The following is a 26,051-nucleotide window of genomic DNA, read 5'->3' on the forward strand; positions in this document are numbered from 1 at the left end:
GAGATGATGATTAAAGTGAAGAACCACCAAACGCCACCGACAATACGCCCAGACAGAGATCTATTGGAAAAACACATAAAGAAATATTTCTTCTTATTCAACGCAGGTTAACACTGTTTTAACAATCATTCAGTATCAACATAAGATTCTGCAGCTGTGGTAGGATGTGTGAAACACCTATATTGTGAAGCAAATAAAGTAATACACCGGAAAGTGACTCTTAAAAAACTGTTTCTTAATGCTGTTTACTATTACTATTATTTTAGCAAAAAAAAAGGTATTAAAAGATGTTCCCTACAAGTTAACCCCCCTTTAACCCAATCATTAGCAAATGCCATTTTGATTTGACTTATAATTGCAACGCACCTCCTTTTCAGCTAACAAACATTTCATTGCAGTGGTTCAGTGCTTGATTTCCTTGAGTTTTGTTAAAATTTGAATGCACTAACAAATTAATCTACCGTAACTGTTCTATTTCTACCCCTGAAATCATCATAGCGGAATGACTTGTGAAGACAATGCACCCTTTGCTGTGTGCAAAAAAACTAAATCTATACTATCTGTATAATATGTAGGGTTTAGTAATAGAGGGAGTGCAGCCTTTTTTCAGCTGGAGAATAAACAAACATTATGTAACAATATATAACACTGCCTCCTGATTTGGATTCTTGCTGACACGCCTCACATCATCGGGATGAGATGTAGAAGACATGTTGATTCATCTAATATATGACGCTAACCTTAGACTGTAGTATGAGTGTCTGCTCTCACAAGTTATCAAATCTATATATGAAAAGTTTATCTGACACTAAATTCATTAACTATTGACTCCTACTCTACTCTACCAACTTCTTTAATAAATATATAAACAAGACCTACAGGATGTGTATGAAGAATACTAAATTAAAGCATTAACAATCACAATTAAACCAATCAGTTTTTAGTCACTGATTATTAATTATTGCACAGCAGGATTACGCCCACCAACAGCGACCTTGCATATGTTGAAAAAGTTACTAATTAGTTTACTGTTGCTTTTGCTTTTTATTACTGTGCCTGATATAGCCTCCTAACAAGACTCAAAGTCTACAGCCCTGCTAGTGTCCCTATGAGGTCTTGTCAGATAAATCCAGTGTATTGTATTCTGTGACAAAGCTAACGTACAACAAAGCTTAGTATGGTAGCTAATGTTATCTTGTTAACATACAGTAAGTATGTCAACATGTATGTTAGAAACTACTGGATGACCACACTGCATGAGTGACCATTGTGTGAAGTGCTGCACCTGTGGTATCCACACAGATTGACATTAACATTGAGTTTGCCTTTGAAAAATAAAATACAATAAAAGCCTTGTTAACAAATGAATGTATTCTGTCCACAGAAACGCTAGAGAGCCTTTAATCTGAAACACATACAGGAGGTGTTATAAAATATATAATTTTTTTCATGTCTGTGACATATTTTACAGAATGCTTATACACAAACTGTGGTGAATGGTGTATATGTTGTTGGTTTAATGTTAATATGACTAAGAACAGGTCATTTTCACTGTCTATTTTTGGTGGGAACTGCCATTGCAACTGTGGCTGAGATGCGCGTCAGATGCATTGCTCACACGGCAGTGTAGCTGCTCTAAGCTGTTAACAATGGGAAAACTACTAGGAAATTGCTGACATTAATCATCCTCCTTGTCCACTCATGCTAGCCCATCAAATAGATAATGATATTTCACCCTGGACCAAAGTGTCAGTCAAAAACTGCCATGCCTACAAACACACTGCTAGCATAGACCAAATATACTCCATGGAGCAGTTACTGTGAAATGAGATAAAGCACGTTTACATTCCCAGTTAGAAATGCATGAAGTCACCAGTTATTTCTGGTTAATTAAACTGAGATAAACATGGCAGTTGTTGATTTTTCTGACCTACCTAGGTGAGATGTCACAGCCTTGGCGCATGAAGGCTCCAAGGGAGAACCACAGGCTGTTGAATATGCCAAACTCGTTAGTCGACTCATTGGTCTGGATCTGCCCATCCTCATACTCTTCAGTGTGCCACTCATACGGGCTGAAGCGGCTGACAAGGAACAGCACCACACTGACACCGATGTATGCAAAAACGATACACATCCAGATCTCATAGGCCAGCGGGTCGAGGAAAGAGAAGACTCCTGGTTTGGATTTCTGAGGCTTCTTTATCATGATGGAGATTCCCAGAGACATGAAGGGTTTGGAGAAGTCAATCACCTCCTCCCTGACCAAAGTGATGGTCAAAGGAGCCACTGCAATGTCAGCTTTCTATAAAAACCAAAGGAAAAAACAAACAGGAAGTTATTAGGTGTATTAAATGGGATTTCATTTTATATATTAACTTCCAAAATGCTACAACATGAAAAATTAATGAAACAGAATAAGCAGCTTGTGGTGTTAGTCAAGGACTTAAAGTTACTCACCCCATACACTAACTCTCCAACCATCCCATTCCAGATTTTGGTCTCTGCATCTCTGGCTCCATATTTCCCATCCCCCACTATTTTCAGTTGGTATTTGAAGCCGCAGTGCTTCGCTATCTCTGCAGCCAGATCTACACAGTAACCCTCGTAGCGCTCATTGTCTACAAAAAGGTCGGCGTTCTTTTTCAGCATTACATATGGAGCTTCCTGAAGGACAGAGACAAAAACAGAAAACACTGTTCAGCACAAGAGGTTTGAATTACAATGTAAAAAGCAGCTTCAGAGACAAGGGTTTTTTTTAAACCAGGTTGACAGGTCATTATGAATACAAGAGGGCACTGCTCGTAAACAAAGCACACCCTTGTAGCAAGAAATTAGTGGCCTGTTGTTATTCTTGTTGTCAATCTGAAGATACATTCATACAGAGGTGGTGTGCTATTACAAAAACCACAGTCACAGACAATTAAATCATTTTATACTTAGTTAGGCAATCATATTATATTATAATATTGTAATATTTACCAAGATAGTGGTGACAATAACGGTTTTGTTTTCCATTCCTGTTGTGTCGTTGGCAAAGACATCAGATTTGGTGACGGCCATTTTGTCAACTTCATTCCAGTATCCAATCTGTCAGGAGAAAAGAAAATTCAAAAAAGAATTCATGAAACTAACATGCATATCCTTTATATTGATTGCTAAGAGTGCTGCTGTACATATCTGATTCTCAAATTCAAACCACCCACAACGTTGAAAAATCTAAACAATTATTCAATTACATAACTTAATTTCCAGAGAAGGGGGCCACCCAGATGCTTACCTTTACGGGACCATTAGTCTTTAATTCCATGATATTCACTGAGTAGTTGACTCGCTTGCCATGTTGATCAAACTGGATGTTCCCCGTCAGGCCTTCCACACGCACCTTCAAGACAGAACATCAAACTGTTACAAAATGGCAGTTTCTTCTCTGTCATGTAAAAACAGCTTTTTGGTGTGTTTTGAAGACTGTAATTCATCGTACTGCTTTCTGACTTAAACGGGTAGTTTGATGTGAGTTCATGCAGAAAGAGACAATTTGCACAATTTCAAGAGCTACAAAACATGTTCCTTAATCTTAAACTCTAAAATTTTAGGTCCTTCAAACGTGAATACATTCCCGCTTGCCAGCTACTAGAGTTGTATGGTTGGTTTGATAGGAAGGGAGTGATTGCTGAAAACTTCATGATAGTATTTTTATCTGCCAACTGTTATACAGTGAAAAACATACTGTATGCCATGATCATAAATGACTTCAAATGGGGTTTCATGCTGGGCTACAAAGCAGAGGAAGGACATAAGGAAACTATCTGTGTCCAGATTGGAGAGGAGACTGCATAGACACAGCATGATTTGAGAAACATGAATAATATTCTCCATCTCTTCTCTTATTGGCAGCCAACTTAAATAACAAGACCAAGACAGGAAGGACCAGTGGAGGCATAAAGTTACTCTGTGGAGTTTTCATGTTAACAGTTATGTTTAAATGCAGTGTTACCAACCAAAACAAAACAGACTGGGTATATCCTTGTCATCATGGGTTGGCTAAAAAGCAGCTATTCCTCTTGTATGTGCATATCTAAAAAAAAAAATCTCACCCTGGCTACATCTCCACGTTGCCTCACAGCCAATAGGACGGGTTCAGCTCAGATAGACTTAGAGTGGCAGAGATTTAGATAAAAGGTAAAACCTGTCAGTTGATTACTCGTATGGAAATCCAAGATAATGACCCTTGACCGTGCTGGTCCCGGAGACCCACTCCATTTTTATGCCAGTGCCTTGATTAAAGGCACTGTCAGGAGAATTAACCTGAGATTCTGTGGAGATCTGTTATCAGTTGCTCTTGGCTTAAAAGACAAAGTCACTTAAATTTTGACTTGTTTTCCAAGTTCAGAACCCGTGGCTACAACCTGAAAACATTAAAACATAGGGGGAAAAATCCTCTTTGGCTTCACTTTGGATGTCAAGGTTCATTTCTCAGCAGGAGTGAAGCTAATCTTGCCTTGCATCAAAGGACAGTCTGTGGGTAGACCTTTGTTTCTTTGCTGAAGAATAGCTGTCGGTATATGTGTGTGCGCCCACGTGTATGGTGAAACCAGTCTTTAATCAATCTCTGTGCAGTATTTTCTGTCTTTTGGGTCTTTGTGCATTTCCTAAGAGAGATCTGCCGTTACCAAGGCAACAAGTATTCACCAACAAAAAGGATGTGATGTTTGTATGTGCAATGTAGTACCTGTTTCAGTGCCCGCTCGATCTCCACTCCCTGAGCCCAGGGAACTGCAGGATTGGCCAGGCAGTCACCATTGTTGGCCCTCCTGGTGAAGTCAATACGCTGTTTGTGCAGGTAGCGGAAGGCCTCTGTCATCACCTGTACGGCATCGTAGGTCAACGCAGATGTGTACTAGGGGAGGATAATAGAAAAGGATGATGAGAATAGACATATCTAACCCTAGCCATAATCGTTAACCCTCATCCAACCCTAATATAGCCTATTTCTGTGCAATAGACTTATTGTCAAAAAAGGAGTGTATTTAGTACAGAGCTCCAAATTGGCAACAGAAAATAGTCCCCCCTCAAAAAAACACAACATTTTGCACTTGATTGAGTAACATTTACAAACAGTACCCCTCTATCTTCAGCATTTTTAAAATGAGTCACAAATATTTATATATATAATATTTGTGACCCAATCTTTTTAAGATTTACATCTTCAGCAGGAATGATTGGACTAGGGAGGGAAGTCGCATAGTACTGAGGAATGGACTTGTTGGTCTGGATTTGTTAGCATTAACCAAAATCTACAGTATACTCAGCCTTATCCTTCAAAGATACAACTTAACATTTTATCATTTCTGAATAGGAGTGACAAAGGTAAATATTTGAAGTTTTAATACCAAAAAATTACAAAAGGGGATGTCAATAAACTGCACGACAGCACAGTACGTCCATTTTTACAAGCACAGCTGGTCAAAGATTGCTTTATAAAATAAAGGACACCATAGAAATGAAAAGCAATAGATCTAACACTGGTGAGATACTGCAGGACATAGTTATGTGCAAAATGTGTTTTTGTCACTTGTTATGGGTGTCAGGTTTTCAAAATTCCATTTGAGCAAAAATGGCAAATCTGTGGGGTCTCAATTATCAGGAATGAGATGCTTTGTGACCAGTCTCAACAGCATCCATGCATCTAAATATTATGTGATGGTTTGAGGCATACTACATTGGAAGTGTCAAGTCTATTCATGGACCTCAGGCACGACCTTGCAACCTCAACTTTTTATAATTAATATAAATTATAAACTTAAATTCACCTATTGAATAAATCCTCCTCTGAAGTTACACACACACCTCCTGCTCATTATCCTCCCTGGCTTATTGTCCTAATTAGAGTGGTTCTGGTGGTCTTTTTATTTTTATTTTTGTATCTGTTGTATTTATGTTCTGTGCTGCACTATGTTGTAAATGTCAGAGTGATTTTTCACCCAGACTTGAACCACTTGCAGCAGCCGGGCTCCATGGCAATAAAAAGAACTTGAACTTTGACAATTTTGCAGATAAAAGGTGGGAGAATATTTTTGGCGACGGCTGATATTTCAAATGTGAGTAGTTTACAGTGTCTCTTGAGTTTGGAGATGAAGAGTGGGAGGCAAGTTCAGTTCTGAGAGAGCTGAGATTATATTAGTTACATTAAAGGGCTAGTACAGGTAGTGAATAGAATAAATAATTTCCTCAATTCAATATCCTGATTTCATTTACACTGCATGCGCATGAAATACTATAATTAATACAAAATGCTAGCACTCAGCTCATGGGAAATGTATGTGTTTGTGTAACAGTGCATAAGAATTTTTACACAGAGCTGCGTTGAATAATGCACACAGTGTGTACATGTGATGCAGGTGGAGGCAGCATAATTCATGTTGAGGTTACAAACGCATTAGAGCAACTCAGGCACATTTAAGTGCTTACAAAGACATTTTCAACCAACAATGCCACCCCACAAATAAAGAAAAAGAAAAAAATTACGTTTGCACACTCACCCTTATTTTACTGTCGGCTCCAGGATACTCCTTTTCTTCTAGGGCCTCCCATCTCTGGTCAAACTTGGACACCAAAGGATCATCAAAATCAACAATCTGAAAGCCTGACACGTTGGCACCGCCATACTGGATTTTAGATAGATCCCCATCAATGAAACCCTAAAAATATAAAATTGAGACCAAGATGTTTTTTGTGTTGTTCTTTACTGTATATGTGAGGTAATTCTGAAACATATTAAGAGATAACACGATCATTAAACAAATTGAAGTTAAACAACACACGTTACTTACCAGATTGGCTATAATGTAGTGGTAGCCTTTAACATGTCTGCCAATTGTGATGACCTGCAGGGTTATGAGACATACAAATATGAAACAGAGGCTTCCACTGGAAATAAGTCTCAAGCAAACAACAGAGCATAATAAAAGTCTCTGAAAAAAGACCTTCTATATGGTTTTGACTTTGCAAATACAGTTATGACAGATCATATTATTTTTTTTTACATCCATTCCTTAATAGACCAAGACTGTGACAACCAATGATAAGACAATCATAAATGTAATAATAGTTATATCCAAACTAAACAGATGATTACCATTATATTCAGACATTAGAATTTGTCACTATGTCAACCCTGACAGTCCTGGCCATTATCACTGAAGAAGAAAAGTGGTGTTCACATTCACAAATAGTGCAAGAAAGAGATATCCAATTCCCAATTCACTTTCCTTATCAGTGGAGCAACAGAAAAAAAAAGCAGAAAATAACAGAAATATCTAAGCTACGTACCATTTCAGTACCTAACATAAATGGCACACCTAAAACTAATCCTGCTGCTTGACTGGCACCTCCGTTTGTCAGGACCGCTTCTTAAAGCAGATTTGAATAATAACGCCTCGTATCTCCTGCGTAAATGTCTTCCACCTGAAACTTCCACCTGAACGGATTCTGTTTTCCCCCGATAAACAGGCACCGAGGCTGTGGGCATTGATTTTATTCAGCATTCGGTTAAACAGACGTTTGGCATGCTTTAAATGCTAATCGATAAGCCTCTCTCCTGGGTAAAAGGGAGAGTAAAAATAACCTGTTTATGTGCATCTGTTTTGCCTTTAATTGCAGTTTTGTTTACAGCCTAAATGAACAATTAGTGTAATTGTTATGGGGCCTTTCTACATCTGCTGGAATTTTTCTAATATTATGGCTAAATATCACTTTTGTCCTACATGAGTATTAAAGGACAATAAGGTCGTTAGCATTTCTCCTTTCCTTTACTTTAAAAAAAAAAATCAATCTTTATTTTCTGTTAAGTGTTATGGACTACTTTTGGTTTGTCTGTTTGCTTGACTGATTTGTGATTTATTTAAGACAAGGAATTCTTTACCTGAAGTAAATTGTTGAATTCTTAAGCAATTCACTCATGCTCAGTTCAATACAATTAGGGGTTTTGCTGCTACAGCTTTACTTGGTCTGCTATGACCAGTAGCATATGGTGGCTGATGTTAGGCCACGTTAGCAAATTTTAGGTAGAATCTGCTGTTATTAACGAGTCAGTTCGCTGACTTTATGGCTTGTTTTTACTATTCTCTAAACGCTGCTAGTCAGCAGAAGTTACATAGTCTTACTTTCAAGTGGATCTTAATTTAACCACATCACTGAGAACCAGAAAACACAATCAGTTGACTGTGTTGACTGATCAAATATGATGGAAAACCACCATCACATTCACTTACATGTGTGTCTAAAAAATCAAAGCAAACATTGAAATTCACAGAAATGTTTGGTTGTAATTATTTCCTTCCCAACAGCTTTGGAAAAGACCAATTAGCAGCTGAATATATTCAGTCACCACTCAGTACATGTTAACACAACAGCAACAACTCAACCAGAGGCCTGGGTTGTCATCAGTGATTGTAAAGTGAGAATCATAGGAAAAGAGAGGATAATAGCTTACTTGAGTTGCTGTCAAACCCAAGACCTGCCTCATCCAGTGTTTATCACAATCTTAAATTCCACTTCAACACAAAATCCAGAAGCCACATACACTCAGAATGTGAAAGTTAAAAGTAGACAAGCTGGACCTGACCCTCAGCAGTCTGACTCCTGACAGCAGCTGCAGCTTTAAGTACAAAAAAACATGGCAGCGGCATCCATTATTCCTTTACCTGAATCCCAGCTCACCTAACCTGCTTGAAAGTCTGGTGTCAGACAAATATAAAACTGTTTCACTAACTGTCAGATCAAAGAAAGACAACACCAAAACCCCTGTGCTAACATTGTAACAATGCTGTCCAAATCATGTCAAGATAACAAGTGCTACTCATGTATTTCTGCAGATATATTGAAGTTGCTGAAGTTTTGCTCTCATGGTTCATCAGGTTACAATAATGAAATATGTTATAGATTGTTCCTTTGTTGTTGTACAGTGGTGTAAAATAATGGAATTACTTGGATGGCTCCCAATGGGACACTGAACACTTTGCCTAAGAAGTCTGCAGTATGCCTTGCTCTGTCAGTAGCTCAACATGAAAAAAACCTTTACACTCTACCTGCTCCATGATGTCTTTTACTTTGTCCTGTTCACAGTCCAGGATCACCCTCCTCTCTTTCTTGTTCTCCAGATCTTGGAACAGTGAGCGGTAGGCCTCATCCTTCCTCTCATCCTTCAGGTTCCCCACGTTGATAGCTGTCACCTGCCACTTCCTCTCTGCTGCTGTGTCCAGAACAACCTGCAGTGTCGTCAGGCCTGAGGATGGAAATACAGTGGAATTAAAACATTATTCATACTCTCTCTCTCTGATTCATCCGTATTCTTTGGTACTGAAGACTTTTAGAGAACTGTTGAAGTTTAAGAGATATCCTGCTGACAAATAACACAAAACAGGAAGTAAAGAATAAAAAGAATACCATACATTGTGTCTGCACTCTTTGTTGACTTTTATGCATTCAATTAAAAAAAATGGTATTTTCGGTTGTATTCCATTTTTTGTGGTCTTATTGTATGGGCACAGCCACAAACAAACTTTTGAAGTAGCCACAAAGATGGGAAGTCGTGGCTACAGAGCAAACATGGCAATGGCAGAAGCTGAAAAAAATATAACTCAAAACAAATTATGTGGCAGACAAGACTGATTCAAAACCATGGATGGACACAGTTTTTTATTGGCTGCATTCACTGTCTAGGCCCTGTGCAGGTTTTACAGAGATTCATGCCTTATGTAAAGAGCTCATCAAGATGAGTCACAGGTGTTCTGGCATGAACCTGACCAACATGTGGGAGGAAAGTGGGTCTAACAATACACTTGACTGCATCAAAACCAAAAGTTTTATATGATTGCCTTTTTGAATACAACCTTTTGTGTTTTTCCTCTCAATTTTTGAAACAATTTGGTCATTGACAAAACTATCTCTACTCAAGGTCCACTTACTCATTTGTTCTGAAGGTTCACCGTATCACACAGCATTCAGCAGCACATGACATTTTCTCAGTTGTCACAGAACTGTGGATGTTCAAACTGTCAAAAATGACCAAGCAGAGCTCAATGTTTAAGCAGGCATGGAGAAGAAGTCGAAGAAGTCCTAAAAGTCTACAGAATGATGAATGAATGATGGAAAAACATCTAGAGTTCCATGATAACTGTGCAAACAGACCTGGGCTCCAGTCTAATAGTCTTTTCTTATGTCCTTTGAAACTTAAATAATTGCTTTAAGCTTAAGTAGATTTAAGTTATTCTGGCCATTAAAAAAAGAAAAAAAAGACCATTTAGTACGATTGTATAGACGTTATTGTATAGACTGACTTTCTTTTAGCATCCCCCAACTGTGATTGACTTTAAGCGTCACTGCACTGTAAGTCACAGTTGCTTATTAAGCATTTTCCATCTTATATGAGTGAACAGGATTGTGCCATTGTCAATGTGACAACCATTTCATTTCACTTTTGTGACTGGTGGCCCATCCTCTTTTGATTTCCATTCAAACCTCAGTAATTAAATAATATTTTTCACTGGGATGTTCATGTTTATAAACCATGGGGAGAAATATGTAAGATGTACTTTTAGTTGTCCATCTTCTGAACATTTTGGCTTCACCAAGGCAGATGATTCTTTTAGGGCCGCGGTTGTTTTTATGAATTCTCATTTTACACTTTTCCTTGACCTTGTCACGTTTTCCCTGACAACATCAAGAAAAGTGTTTGGGAAAAGTTTTGACAGCTGTTGTTTCTGAGGTCTGTTAAGTTTATTTTACTTGTTTCCTGTCCTCACCATTCTTTTGGCCTTAAGGAAGGTGTAGACAATCAAGTCACTTCCTCCATGTCTTCCTTATCCCTAACTGGCTTCCCACCTGTGAGAATGACTGAATGTGTTCATTCGAAGCACTCAGCCAGGCTGGAGGCAACTTTCCCCTGCTCTTTGTAGAAGTGGGTAAGTGTTAATAAAACAATCTTTACATCAATACCATCCTATGTTCTCACATTATTTCTCACCTCAAGACCAGTAAAAAAAAGATACAGTGAATAACAGACACATGATGCCATATCTGAGTAATTCAATTACATGTAGCAACTGTCCAGCAGTCTGTAGCGCAGTCCTTTCAAGTCAAAGACTACAGTCTCCATTTTAACTTATATTCCTATCACCCTCTCTATTCCAGTTTCACAGTTGAATCTCCGCTGATATTGATCCCTGGTCTGCAGAGTCAGTTGGAGAGTGGTTTGATAAAAGAGTCGAGTGTTTCATTCCGCCTTGCAACAGTGAGGTGAATTACAGATGTAATCAATTTCATGCGACACTGCTGTGGTTTTATGATGGCTGGGTGGAAAATGGAAGCTTGCAGTTTTATCTGAATGAACTATACATCATAATTACAGTAAGGCCATTATAGTGTGGTTAAATGTGACTTTTTCATCAATGCTTATTAAATGAGATAATTAGAATTTAGAGTGATTCAGTGAAGATAAAGCAAGGACAAAATGCAAATGTTAGAATGAATGTTGATTATGCATTAATGGCGGTTAAGGCTATATTATAATTTTACATGACTGGCTTGGACTGTATGTGAGGACTGGTCTGTCTGTATATGCATGTCTTAACATCATTGTATATTTCTTACTGTTTCTTACTATACTGTTTTTTATTTCTCACATTTTTAATGGTATTTGCATTATCTTTTTTTAGAAAAAGGCGCTGATGTAGCAGCCTCTGCCATTGTTCTAAAGGAATACTTATAGCTGGAAGGCTTCTCACTTTAGTTGTAACAGCACTACAGCAAGAGAGTAATGTTTACTCAAAGGTTGAAAAAGACCAACACAGTTTAACTAAAAGTAAACTGTATATTGACCAAAATATGAATAAACATATATTTTTATTTATATCTGTCAGATGGGCATCACAGAAACTCACGTTTCTGTTTAAAACACAGTTTAACCAGTGTTCTAAATAAGGGCACAAGGTAACCGTAGCAACAATGTTTTATCTTCAGTTAAATCTCATTGGTGAAAGGGACCTAAACCTAGCGACAAGCAAGCTTTAAAAAATAGATGAAGATTTGAACAGAGTTTGTCTGTGGTATGAGGGCTTCAGTGTTTTTTGTCAAGTTACTTAAAAAGTGTGATCAATCACTTCTTACACTATACTTACTGAAAATGTGATTACTTTATTAATTACTCAATGGCAAAAGTAATTAGATTGTTCATTAAATTACTTGTTACTCCTCTGCTCTGTCAAATATGCCTTCCAAAACCAAGGCCTTCAGACCCACATATGCCATCTAACATATGTCATTTAAATGTAAAAATAGACTATAAAGAGAAGGACTGACTCATAGTCATAACATTAGATGGACAACCCTCCAAAAGTCCTTTCCACACAGTGAATCCTCTGGGTTTACACAGCCTCCAACTCTGAACTTACCTCATTCCTTGATATACAGTGGTTTACCAGTGGCTCAGTTGGCCAGATAAGACCACAAACACAACATGTAAATAAGGCAATCTTGGAGTTAAAAGGGTGTAATCCTCCTCTTTTGGCTGAGGATAGCCCTTTCCACTGATCTGCAGCCCCTAAGTGAACGTCTCTTAGTCTGCACTGAACCGACAGAGACAACCCTGATATCAACTCCATCTCTCCACGCCCAACATGTTGGAGTACGCCTTATGCAAGGGATGAGTAAGTAAAACAAGTAATGGCATTACTGTATGGCATTAATCAGTAATGCATTACTGCCCATGGCATTTAAAATAAAATAAAAAGTAGGGTGGACTGAAGCTGCATTATCAGTTTAATATCCTGCAACAGCTTGTCTTTATCGCTGAGTTAATACCCACAAAATCCTTAAAAGGTCACTACACCGCTGTTTACACAATTCTAATGATCTGGCTTTCTCTTTTTAATCTGCCGCACATCAGTCTATTTAGATATTATATCTATCTACACTATGAACCGTCTGATAACCGTATAATAAAAACCTTTGTTGCTGCTCTAAATCCAGAACTCAAGCAGAGACTTGGCTCCGCGGATTTCCTCTGCAGTTCCCGTACTGCTGTATGATGGATATTCCCCTTGGATAAAAAAAGGCTTATTTTCATTTCTGTTAAAAATGAGACATATATTATGTCTTGGCTTGCAACCAACATTATGCCACCCGTTCAAACAGGCATAGAGCTACTACTGCGTTGGAGGCCAAAGATATGTGATGTGACCTTGCATTTACCCCTGGAAGTTGTCCTGGATTTAAAAGGTCATGGGAGAATAACGAGACATAAACTGCTGTGCAAAATAACATTTTTGTAAAGCATAAAGCATAGAGGTAATCACAACTGTGATGCTGGAGTAACAGAAACCATAACTTCCTTTTGTAAGAAGATTATTTATTCTCTTAGTGATCGCACATGTAGCCTTGACTGTTACAGCTTAACTTCATGCTCATTGATCAAAAACATCTCAATGAGTTAATGTATGTAAATGTATGAGCATATGCATAATATGATGCAAAACTATTCAAATTAGGCAAAATAAATGCTCATAAATAATGCATAGAGAAAAGCAGTTCCATACCTACATACAAATGCAGCTTCATATTAGCTATAATCTCTTTGCTTCAAGCAATTTTTTCCTCACTCAGCCACTGTGGTAAAGGTCTAACATCCATCCAACAGGTATACCTGTCCAGTTTCGGCATAATACTAAGCACCACTGAAATCAATTGGTAAGTGTTTATAGTGGCTCTGTTTAAAAGATATGAGGACAAAATGGTGATTACCTGCATTGCTGCCATTACAGAAAGAACTTGAATCTGGAAATGGTAATTTCCTCAGAAAGGAAAAGACCCATGACTTTCTAAATTATTTTAATTTGTTACATGGTATTTGAACGAGCTGGATCCACTTGTTAAAAACACTGATAATAGCAGCTGTAAGGTTAGCGCCTGGCTAAGGATGAGCACATAAACACTTAGTTAAGGTAAGGGAAAGATCAAGGCTATGGTTAAAAGAAAAAGTAATGTATTGTAAGTCTGTGAGGGGTCTCCCGCTCACAATTTAAAGAACACACTACTTCTTGCATTGGCACTGAACATTAACATTGGGCATAACTTGTGAGCTCTAGAATTAAATGTAATTCCTAAGAATATTGGGCTGCTTTTATGGTAATGGTGATCCAGGTTGTCCCATTTCTTTCTTCCCCTTTTCCTGTTCTTTGTTCCTTTCCTATTAATCCATCTGTCAGTACTAAAACATCAAGGGTTTGCCACAAAAATGCACTTGTAAAGTCTTAGAACTTACATCTGCAGTCAGTGAGACAAAGGAATACAAAAAAGAGTGCCTATCCACCCACATACATACATCCATTATCTAAACTGACTTACTGACAACAGCTAACATGGTGGTGTTGGTTCATCCATTAGTCTCAATGTGCTAATAGAATTCATCATAACCAGTGGCAACTCTATTGCCTCCTCTCCCTCAGCTCTCTCTTTGACTGAGAAACACCCACACACTCATCCTTGCATCATTTACCAGTCAGCTTAGTCACTTACAATCTCTCTTTCTCTCTCTCTGTCTCTCTCCCCGTCTCTCTCCACACTTTGGTTGCCATGGGAATGAGTGGATCACACTGACCTAATTAGACAGCCATGCAATGATGAAATATGCACAACAGGGCCTTTAGTGCCATGGCGGTTGTACAGTAGAGACAGCAGGTCAGAGCTAGCATTAGCATGAGGACAATCTAAAAGCAGCTAGTTGAAACATGCCCTCTGATTTTACAGAGGAAGGGTATTTGATTCTGATGTCAGTCAGAGAAAGGGCTGAAAATTAGCGGTGGATTGTGGGAGAAGAGAAAGAGGAGCTTGTGGAAAATAATGTGAGTGAGGGAGGCTTTATCATGAGGTATAAACTGTAGATAGATCTGTAGTTAGAAGCAAAGACAGAATGTGTGTGTGAAGGGAAAAGGTGCAGCAGGGGAATTTAAGTGATGGGAAACAATAGAGAGTTAAAGGTAATACAGACCCTCCTAAACCATTGGCACCACACTGTGGTTAGCCTTAACACTAGTGTATAGAAAAGTAGTGATCCCACTTGTCTGAGTAGATTCACTTCCTATTACCATAAGCCACTCAGAGATTTCAGATTTATCAAGTATCATTCAACGGCCTAAAAGAGCTATCTGAAAGTGATCCCAAAACTTCTCCTTTTAGTGTGCTGAAAATAAAGATAATTAATGATTTTCCTTCATTAATGGGAGGTAAGTGTAACCTGAAAGCAGAGTATCCCTATGAAAAAGACTTGATAGTGTTATTCTACTGTAAGTGGATATTACTGAGGTCTTAATTCTGTTCTGTCATTGCAGTAACAGTATTAAAATAGAATGAAACTCTATCTGTGTAAAGAGATTTCCTTTTCAGTGCAGTATGGTCCCTCTGTGTAGAAGGCTGCATTGTTCTGAAAGGGTACAAGGGTACAAGTCACAAAATCAAAATAATTAGCAGATGACACAACGAAATGAATTACATGACACAGCAAAGCCAGATAACGTTTTTACACTTTGGCTTTCTTGCACTCAGCTTTCTGCCGTATAATATTCAGAGACTAGAAAACTCCAAAGTCTTAAGGCTCATAAAGTGTGGATTGTGTGCAGAAACATTCTGAGACAGTGAAGAAAAACATCTGCTAAAAAGATGTAAATTTCCAGACTTATATTAGTGCCAAATAGAAAATAAAATCACTGATGAAAGGGATCAAAGAATAGAGACAGAATATATTTGAATATGAAGTAAGTCTAGATATTACTGTTTGAGGTTGGATAATTTTTCATCATTGACTACCTTTCATAAAATCAATCCATGATCTTAACCAGGATCGCAATTACAGGTTCATAGGGAGAGTATTTTCAAGGACATCATTGTGCTGTATTTAATGACTTTGTGTTTACTTAAACATGCAGATTAATAAAGAATGAGTGCTTTCCTTTCAGAATGCACTCATTTTGACCCTCAAGCATCTCTTAATGGTCTCAGGGAGGTCTACTGATTAATAGACCGGGAGGATGGTGATGCATCACGTTGAGGTAGAGCTTGTGACCAGATAATCACCATTAACCAGCTGGACGTGTTTGTAAGTGTGTGTGTCTTTGGTGAGAGGGTAAGTGGGGTGGTCTCCTCACTAAAAAACACCATCGATCCAGAGGCCAACAACACAAGACTGGGTAGCTCCCAGGTGTGAATGTGAGTTTATTGTGTGAATGTGAAGCAGTGCAGAGCTGAAAAAGAACATAAAGTATATGCTCAACAAATGTTACATAAATAGAAAAAAACCCAAATTGTTCAATATTGTACAATTATGACTTTGCTTTTGGTAGTTTATAATATGCTTTTTAAGATGTATATTTCCCTCAGATGGCCCGCTTTAGTTTAAATAAACATTTATGTTTTTATTTTTCTCCCAAAATCCCACCATTCCAAATTTTTGATTTCTTACTTATGTGCTGCTAAGTGCAAAAACAAAGTCTGGAAATGCATCTTTATTTACTGTACTTAAATTATATTGAAACATGTACTTACATACATTAAATGTACATGTATGTAATTAGAATGAAAAAGAATCAAACCAATGACAGTTGGTCACCTGTTTTTAATGGTGGCCGAGGAGTCCTGAGCCTATCAGAAGAAACCCAGCTCATTTACAGTTTAACGGTTCAGATGTTGAAAACGAGGAGTTTTATATTTAAAGATTCTCCTTTGGAAGTAGTACTTACTTTCTGCATAACTGCATACAGAAGGATATATTTATCTTCTGTTCACCACTGTCATAAGCACACAGTTTAAGCTTTGAAGCCAGATGCAGCTTTTCTAGTGCTCATGTTCATATAATACACACATAATACAAACAAATCACGCCTCTGTGAAGAACAAGTGTGGAAGTCCACATCTGCAGGGCACATCATCTCTACTGTACGTCAAAGATGACTCTGACTGCCTCCACTCCCCTTGATATTACATAAAACAGACTCTTAAACACAGGAGGTGCTATAGTTGATTTTATGTGACAAGCTGTTTGTCATGAACCAAAATGCCCTTTACCTTGCTTTACCTGCGTTGTGCTACATGCAGTAACAGAGTTTGTTTTGCATATAACTGGTGTTTGTGTTGAAAGAAGCAGTCTGAATACAATCTTTGTATTTCATCAAGTAAAACCAGTAAACCTTTTTTTTTAAAGAGACATAATCACATTGTTTAAGCAAAGGGCAATTTGAAATAAAAAAAAAAGAAAATGTTATTTGGAATCATGGTAGCAATAATTGCATCTAAATATGTAGCTATTAACCTCATATGTATTACATTACACTCTGTAATGTTCTCCCAATTAAATTTCCAAAGGAAACACATCAAAAGTTGACAACAGCTGCAACTTAAAAAAAACAAACAATGGTGGCAACTTTTGGGGAATCAGATCTAGAAAGATGCTTTCAAAGAGACAAAATGGTGTCCATGTCTTACCTCGATCACTGTCGTACAGGTAGGCAAACTTGTCCCACTTGTAGTACTCAATGAGGCTGAGGAGGGGCCCCTTGATATCAGGTCTCATCTGGATGATAAACTGCTGGTTCCCATCCAGAGGGAAGCTGGGCGTTATGAAGGAAACATGGAGCGTCCCACAAAACGACGTGATGGTGTTGACAGACTTCTTGTCATAGAAACCGAAAATGGCATACACTCCTCTTGAGAACTGTGAACAGACTGAAGCAGAGGAAAAATATTTGTTAAGAGGCTGGTTGATGTTTGCACACATCCACTAAATCTTACAGTAAAGCGTTCCTTGTAGTCGGTTTTTTTCTTTAATGTCAGGAATTATTTTGTCAGAACAACAACAAAAAAAAACTCTTCTGACATTTATTTGCGATGCTTTCACACCTCTTTGCCATAACTCATGACAATGTATATATCCAAGACCTTTATTACAATCCTTTAGTGTACATTAGAGCTGCACACAAGCATTAAGGGAGGTCTCTTTCAGTTTCTCTTTCTGCTGATTAATGGATAGCTTTCCATAAGCTCTGCCAAGGGAGTGCTTGTATTCAATGGTAAAAGATCCACTGTGCCAGTTACTATGTGAAACTTTTATGAGTGTCCCTATGACTTTTTGATACAGTGGGAATAAACGATGTTGAGTTTGAGTACACCAAAACTGTACATTAATTCTTCATATGGGATATCCATCTGTGCTGTGCCATGATATGCTGTAATGCTGATGTGTTGTGTTTGATTTCTACTCAGGCAGAAACCATTTCCGGCTTTTCCTATGAGAATATGTAGCAGAGCACATATGCTACAGTGCACTGCTTCACCACCACCTATTAGCATGACATGTGTCGGTGGTAAATTACATAGCATTAATAGAAACCTTAAGAGAAATTCTTTAGGGGCCAATAAATAAACCTACATCATTGCCTTTGTTATGATTCTTTTTAGGGTATGCACAAAGCATTGATGATGACTATGGGTGTTTGCATTGGATTATTTGTATGACATCCTCATCTTGTTGACTCTGCAAAATCATCTTTGTTAAATAATTCACGATCCATACTCAGGTACATACAGTACAGTACCTGTGCTGGTCTGTAACATTCATTATGCACAGACCAGAAAAGGGCACCGTGGACTGAAGGTAAACATGAAGGCTGAATGTTTAAGTAATCCTGAGGTTGCAGGCTGTTTCTCAAACATTGCACCAGGGTCAGCAGATTGGCATGCCACTTGTAAATGTGTATTGATCAAATGTAAGTTAATCAAGCTTATTGACTTGGACATATGTGTCCTCCACTGTAATTAAACTAATGAGTCATTTCCTTTTCCACAATATAACTGTGATGACTTGCTGACAAAGGGAACTGGAGTCCATACATCAGATATTAGCTTGGTGTAAGTGCTATAGGCCTCCTTCCACTTTTGTACTGGCCGTAGCAGTTATCTTCGATGAGAGGTAAGCATGCTGGCCAGCATGAAGAGTGACTGCTGTGGCCTTAGCAACATAAGAATGCGGGAATGTTATCAACAGATTCACATAGAAGCTTTGCTCTTCAGGCTTCATGTTAAGAGAGGCTGTTATGGAGAGGTTTACTCAATTCCTGCTTTAATGTTTCACACGTACAATCAGTAAGCACTCTTTACAGCCACTTTCTTGTACTGTTAAGCACCGAGCAACTTCATTAGTGAAGTTTGGATTGAAATTAACTGCAGCTCATTAAAATTTGTCTCTGGCGAATGAATCAAGCAGTCTGCAGTATTCAGGGTTCATCTATTCTCAAACTTTGTCCCCGTTGAGCAGGACAGACTCAGTTGAACCATGAAGAACTTAAATTAAACTAAGACTAATTCCTCCTGTCTCAAATAGGGTTGTGAAGTTATTTCAGGTGGCTCCTGTAGTAAAAGTCCAATTTATTTTCTACACAGACAATGGTGGAGTAGGTGGCCGATAGTTAAATTCAAAGGCTTGAATGGACTTGAGAGTCAGCAGATGAGCATTTGCGTTACAAAATATCTGGTTGTTTGTTAAAAAAAACTAATGTACAAGCCTGTGTTTGTGTAAAAATGTAAAGAAGTTACACCCAATCACACCTAATTAGTATGTTGGATGTATCCAAAAGTTACATGTGCTTCTGTACAGAGATTATGTTGCATGTAATGAAAATCAGTAACTAAAAAATACATTTGTTAGAAAACTCAGAATTTCTGAATCTTAAAGGCAGAGTCAGAAATTATAGACAAAAATTGTTGATGCTTGAAATCAACAGCCATTTTGTGGAGTTCAGCACGTTAGCATGTGCCAGATTTACCGTCACTCTATCTTCAACAACCCCCTTCCCCCATCTCCCCTCCCCGTCCTCTTCCACCATCCTCCCCCCCATTCCCTCCCCTCTTTGCTGATTGGCTAGAATTGTGTTGTGTGGCTTAGTCCTAGCCACTTTGTTTGTTTCCAATTTACAGAGTCAGGGCGGTGTACAAACAATATTTTTTTCCTAGAGAACACACAGAACAGACAGCTAGCAGACTGTGAGGAGAGGAAAATGTGTATTGGATTAGAATTGCTTACTGCACCTTCCAGTTGAGTGTTGAATGGATTTGGCAACTGTGGCAGTGTTTTGTTCTCGCAACAATAATGAGGAAAAATAAGGAGAAAGGTATTAAAAAGTAACTTAATAAATAACTTTCCATGCTGATGAAAGTGTGTTTCAGCTCTCTGTGCTCTTTTGCACATGTTTTACCCAACAGTGATCACGGTGTACTGACTCACCCACTCTGGAGCAGACTGCTACATCACTGCTGTGAGGTCAGAAGTTAAACCACAAGAAGTCAGCAGAAACAGGATTTTCAGGGATTAAGTTGTTCTTTAATGGAAAATAATTATAAATAATTAATTGAAGCTGTTACTACATACTTGGCAGGTATGCTTTTCTAAATTAACCATCCCTTAGCAAGTGAGCCAAAATGTTTAAAAGTAGGTTGAATGCTCTACTTAAGTACATCAAGCTATATTTTGTGATGCAGAGAGTGTTATTCATACACTTTAAACTCAGAGTTTCTACTTAGTCTGTGGTATTCAAACCATTCACCCCATAATCAAAAGCTCTATGGGTTTAAGGCTACTTCAACCCCTGCTGCCTTTTACTTCTCTGAGTCATCAAGACATGCAGAGCTCATCAAGAATGGGCCAAAATAAACGTGGCAATTCCAGCTTTTATGTTTTTCCAAAATCTTTACACATCAATCAACTTGAGCAAATAAATGTTCATTAAAGTCATTCGAGACAAACTGTTACCAGCAGTCTGATCACCTCCATCAGTCTACGACAGCCTTCCTAATCTTTTTAGCAGATGACAGTGGTCGGTGAAGTGGCCACAGAGAGATCAGACCTCATTAATCTAATTTTACTTTTGTCTAACTGGGTTTGTCAACATAATCACAATCTAATAGGAAAATGATTCTGTACAGTTCAGTTAAGAGGATAAAATATTCCTTCAGAGGAGGGGTTAGGTTACATGTTAAACAAGTGATGGAACATGGTAAACAGCTGACTGAACTGAACAAAGCTTAAAAAAACATGAGAGCAATGATGAAAAGTTTTCATTTGAATTCGCTTTTACAAATAAAATGTAGTCTAAAAATCTGTAGGACTAATGGTGAGATAGGGAATATTTAGTCAACCAATTTTCAGTCTACAATTGTAATAATTTTGTCACTTAAAGCCTAACCAATACACTTGTTTTTTTACAATGTAGTTTGCTATGTCGAGGTAAGATAAGTGATGGTTACAGTGACTGATCTACATTTAGGTACTGTGGTCATCCCTGGGGAAAGAAAAATTGTAAATTTGAAATCAAATTCTCACTTGGATGTTTGTATTACTGATATTCCAATGTTCACTCATTTCAAATAAAAAATGAAAATACTAATGATGCTGAGTGCCCACTTCTCACCAAGAGAGAATATCATATCTTATATAAATATCCTTATCCTACAGTTTACTACTCATCCTCCTTGAAGCCAATAGAGCTGTATAGTTTACTTCTGTCTCTGTGTCACTCTCTGCATTGTCATGTTTCTGAGGCTTTCTTTGCTGACACTCTCGCACTGGTGAGCGTGCTGAGTTTGCCCAGGATTAAAATGCTCTGAGCTCATGCTTAGAGACTGGATATCCCCATGACTGTGCTGCAGCTTATGCCAGAGCGAACAGTTTGACAACATGTTACTTTATTACCAAATATGGTAATTCACATCCAGAAGCCATGCACTACCCATTTCTCCATTCAGCGACGGTTTGGAGGGGATTTTGCTGGAACGTGACAGCAAAAGAATGAAGAGCAAGAGGTTTTTAATGGGCAATCGTATGCCTCTTCAATGAGGAATTCAGAAAATGTTTAATTGAGGAAGAAAAGCCAGCCACAAACAAGAACTTCTCGAAATAGTGAGGATATTGAAAAAAAGCCATTAAGCCTCTGTCACATCTGACTGCTTTTCAATGAAACCAGGGAGCCCTCAGTAATCTGAACACAGAAGAAAAGAAGTGACTGGGTGTATTTCTTCTACAGTGTTGAAGAGGTCACCCTAATTAGGCTCCATGAGCGAAATGTTGAAACAAATCTTATTATCGCTCACTGCTGGGTCTGTAAACTGTGGTAGGGACCCAGTTTTCCGCTCTATCTTCATGTTTAAAAAGATACAATTTTAAAAAATGCATTTTTCACTTAATCTGGGGGAATGTTCAAGTAAGATAAACACACTGTTGACTTGGGGACTTGTAATCCTAACATTGTGGTTACAGACGATAGTACATAGTGCATAATACACTGTATGTGCATGTGTGCATGTGTGTCTCGTTTGTCTTTGTTTGTTTGTGGGTGTGTGAGCTGGTTCTCAATTGTTTAATCTGTGAACCCATAAAGGAGAAGTAAATGAGACATCAGTCTCATTTAAAATTTGGAAAAATAACAAATATGTCATTAAAATAGCTTCCTATTATGTTTTTTTTAGGTTTTATATCTACTTGCACTTCCTGCATGTGGGATTGTTTTCTATCTCTACAAGCATGTGAAACTGATTGTCTGATTGAAACTGCCTGGTCACATATGTGGTTGTGATTTGGGTTCATTGTGGATCGTGTTCACTTCAACTTAACTTCCAACATTCACATTTAGTGAGAAATCAAGTTGTCGAATCAACTTTTGGGATTGTTGGTTTTGCCAACAGATCTTTTGGTTGATTGTTATCAGAGGCTGCTTTAAAAAGTTCTGTTGGAACTTATAGTGTATCAACAGATGTGACTGCTCTACCTTCCACCGGGGAAGTTAATATTTCCCAGAAATATGTTTAAAGACCTATTGAGTAGAATAAGACAGTTATCTCTTAAAATATACAAGTACTTATAATATATTCACAGCAGCATTAATCAAAAAACAACATGGATCACTTGAAGTTATGTTAGTTTGTGTTTACTTTTTTAATGTTGGGTTTAGAGTGATGTCTGCACCCTGGAAAAGATTCTCAATTCTTTGTAACAATTTAATGAGTTGTTCCTGCGGTTCCTGTACATATTTCATACTGCAGACATATAAGCGCTCATCACACACTCATGGTCATCAGAAGGTCCTAATCACCTCATTCTCACCAGAATGTTAAGTTTGTCGCAGCAGTGACTCTAGCAATGCTTCACCTTCCAAGGAGAAGGTGCACCCTGTGAAATATATTTAGCCGTCCCAATTAGCTGACCTCGTTTTCACCACTGTGGCACTGAAGGCATCTCCACCACTCCTCCACTGTTTACATTACTGCTCTGTCACTGATCAAAGATTAAACTTGCATAAATTAACTAATTAGCTAATAAAACATCCAAAGCCAGCTCACATCCAATATGCTTTGCATCAGTTTGAAACTTTACAAGAGGATGACGGATACTGGTAATTTAACAAACTTTATTTCTGTGATGACTTTTTTTTTTGCAAATTCACTTAGTTTGACTGTGCCAAATGAGACAGCCAGACTAACAGATGTGTATACCAGGGTTTTGTTTTTTTTGTTTTTTTGCAATAAAATGATTAAAAATTCATCATTTTTAAGTATGTTTAAATGCCCTATATGTCATACCATATGTAGGCCTTAAGATATTTGCAATGGCTTTTATCATATTTAAAAACATACCTAACTACAACAACATTAAACAACATTTAGAACTATAGTGACTTATAGGAAACTTTGGCTTTTTCTTTTAATTAAGAACTGATTGGCCAAGGTTTACCATCATGGGCTATGTTTTGCAGCAGTCTATTTTTCTCTCAGTCCACTTAAATTACAATATGCTGAAAGGTTATTATGTCATTCTTGCCCAGTGACCCCAAACAACTGCTGCCTACCACATATTTCATGGAAAATGAAATCAAACAAGCAAGAAAAATATTAATCGCATGCTTTACAGTAGATTTTTAAGTAGCTGTAGTGATCAGAGAGGACACTGATTAAATCAGCAGTGGACACCAGTATCTGATATTTAATAGAAGACCAACAGAGGCCCAGTGCATCAACAAAATGATGAATCAGTTTAATACACACACACACGCGCACACAGACCACGTCACTGTGGTGATGATCATCAGCAGTCCAGTCACAGCTAACAGAACTGACTGTTAGATATCTCACCCTCTCTAACACTCCTGTTCTCACCACAGAGAAAAAAAGCCTCCGGGCTTTGGGGATTTTATGTAAAACTGATCTGCCACCACTCTTTCCGTCAGAGCAACCTGAGCACATTTGTCACTGATATAGTTCCTGCACGGATAGATTTTGACCTTGTGTCCAGCAAACTGGACAAACTAGGTGGTTTGACAGTGCCGTTCAGAACTACCCTTTTGACTGTTCGATTAATTGGCTGACGTTTAGCGTACATTCTACCCATATTCTACTCTCAAGTCTGCATGCTAAGTATAGCTGCAGCCAGCGGCTGGTTAGCTTAGCTTAATATAAAGTCTTGCAGCAGGGGAAACAGCAAGCCTGGCTCTCTCCAAGGTAACAAAATCTGCTGACCAGCCTACCAGAACTTCTGAAGCTCACTAATGAACATTTGCATGCTCATTGTCATCATCAAAACTATTGTGGATTGTAAATATATTTGCCAGACTTTCCAAATGAAGAGTTTTTAATGTTTTTACTTCATCCAAGACACCTGACAACTTTTCAAGCATTTAAAGAACATCATGTTTTAGCTCTCCTAGGTGTTCTAAACAATTTTAAGGTCTTTCAGAGTCCTCTTATCTGTCCTGTGTTGCTGTAGGTAAAGCAAGGACAACTCAAAGATGTTTTTGAGACCAAAATTGTTTCTGTCCTCCTAAACACTGTAATAGCCTATCAGACTCACTCTTTCTTTATTAAGTATTTGCTTCCCTATCATTAAACCTCAGAAATAGAAAATGGTCAGAGACGTCTCTGACTTGAGGCTCTGACATAAGAGCAATTTTGAGACTTTCATCTTTTCTTCTCATCTAAATTAATATGCTATTTTGCCCTGAGCTGAATTCCTATTCTCACAATTGCCAAAGGATTTCTTACGGTTAAAAGATGATAAAAGACCTGATATGCTTCACCGGCTGGAACCTGCAAGACTTCAGGAAAGCAACATATTTATCAATAACGTATGAAAATTATGGCCTGTAGGCAGTGTTTTATAACTTCTAAGAGCTTTGTCTGCAGCCCATAAAGGCATGGCATGCTTTCATTCGCTCTGTAGACGGTTGCCACGGTAACATATTTCAGCCATGTTCCCTCTCTACACTGCAGAAAATATTCACCTCGACACATCATTTCATGTAGTGTTTTAAATCTCATTTTTGGGCCAAATCAATTAAATTTCTGGTCATTAACCTCAAACACTACATTTAGAAATTGTTAGGTTTACATTTAGAAAGGGTAAACTCGAATTTACTATATGACAAAACAAACTAACTTCTGAAAATGATACAGCTGTCAATTACACATTATAAAACTATTTTATTGGGAAGGAGACATGCAATGCAGCACCATGGGCTGTTGCCTGGTGACAGCTCTCAGTCACGCTCTTGAGTGGCCGATAGGAAGACTTCTGGGAGGTGTCACTGTGGGCCACCGAGGCGCACTGGGAAGTGTTTTTGTCTGCCTTAGAGCAGCTCTTCCGGCAGCTGGTTTCTAGAAGAACAGTGCAGCTCAGTTCTTATCAACTTCTGACCCCCCTCCTCCCATCTCCCATCCTATTTCTCTCTGTCACTTTCTTGCTCTCCCCCTCTCTCCTTTTGTTCACTGACCTGTTTCCTGAAGGCTTTCTGATGGCTGTGGATGGAGGATGGAGGTTTCACAATAATGGAGTCTATACTAAATGTACTAAATATACACAATGTGTGATCATTGTAAAGCACCCCCAATGTCCCAATCGTCATTTCAGCTATGCATTTAATTCTTTATCTACGCACTTTTGAGTGCTTCCCCAGTAACTGAGGGGGGGG

At 38.2% G+C, this 26,051-nt stretch overlaps 1 protein-coding gene across 5 annotated transcripts in view; it reads right to left on the reverse strand.

The window, feature by feature from the left end:
* gria2b (glutamate receptor, ionotropic, AMPA 2b) overlaps positions 1–26,051 on the reverse strand; it is a 49,695-nt gene that overhangs the window by 7,131 nt on the left and 16,513 nt on the right. For all 5 annotated transcript variants that reach the window (XM_035669555.1, XM_035669554.1, XM_035669557.1 and 2 more), the window contains exons 3-12: positions 17,530–17,769; positions 9,087–9,283; positions 6,831–6,884; positions 6,540–6,698; positions 4,730–4,897; positions 3,278–3,382; positions 2,980–3,087; positions 2,458–2,664; positions 1,935–2,302; positions 1–60 (exon numbers count right to left, since the gene is read on the reverse strand). The exon at positions 1–60 is cut by the window's left edge and continues 139 nt beyond it. In XM_035669555.1, coding sequence (XP_035525448.1) covers positions 1–60; positions 1,935–2,302; positions 2,458–2,664; positions 2,980–3,087; positions 3,278–3,382; positions 4,730–4,897; positions 6,540–6,698; positions 6,831–6,884; positions 9,087–9,283; positions 17,530–17,769 — 1,666 coding nt within the window. The remainder of the gene's footprint in view (positions 61–1,934; positions 2,303–2,457; positions 2,665–2,979; positions 3,088–3,277; positions 3,383–4,729; positions 4,898–6,539; positions 6,699–6,830; positions 6,885–9,086; positions 9,284–17,529; positions 17,770–26,051) is intronic.

Source organism: Morone saxatilis, unplaced genomic scaffold, assembly GCF_004916995.1.
Source record: "Morone saxatilis isolate NCDOM2014 unplaced genomic scaffold, NCSU_SB_2.0 Contig22, whole genome shotgun sequence".
NCBI classification, from domain to species: Eukaryota; Metazoa; Chordata; class Actinopteri; family Moronidae; genus Morone; species Morone saxatilis.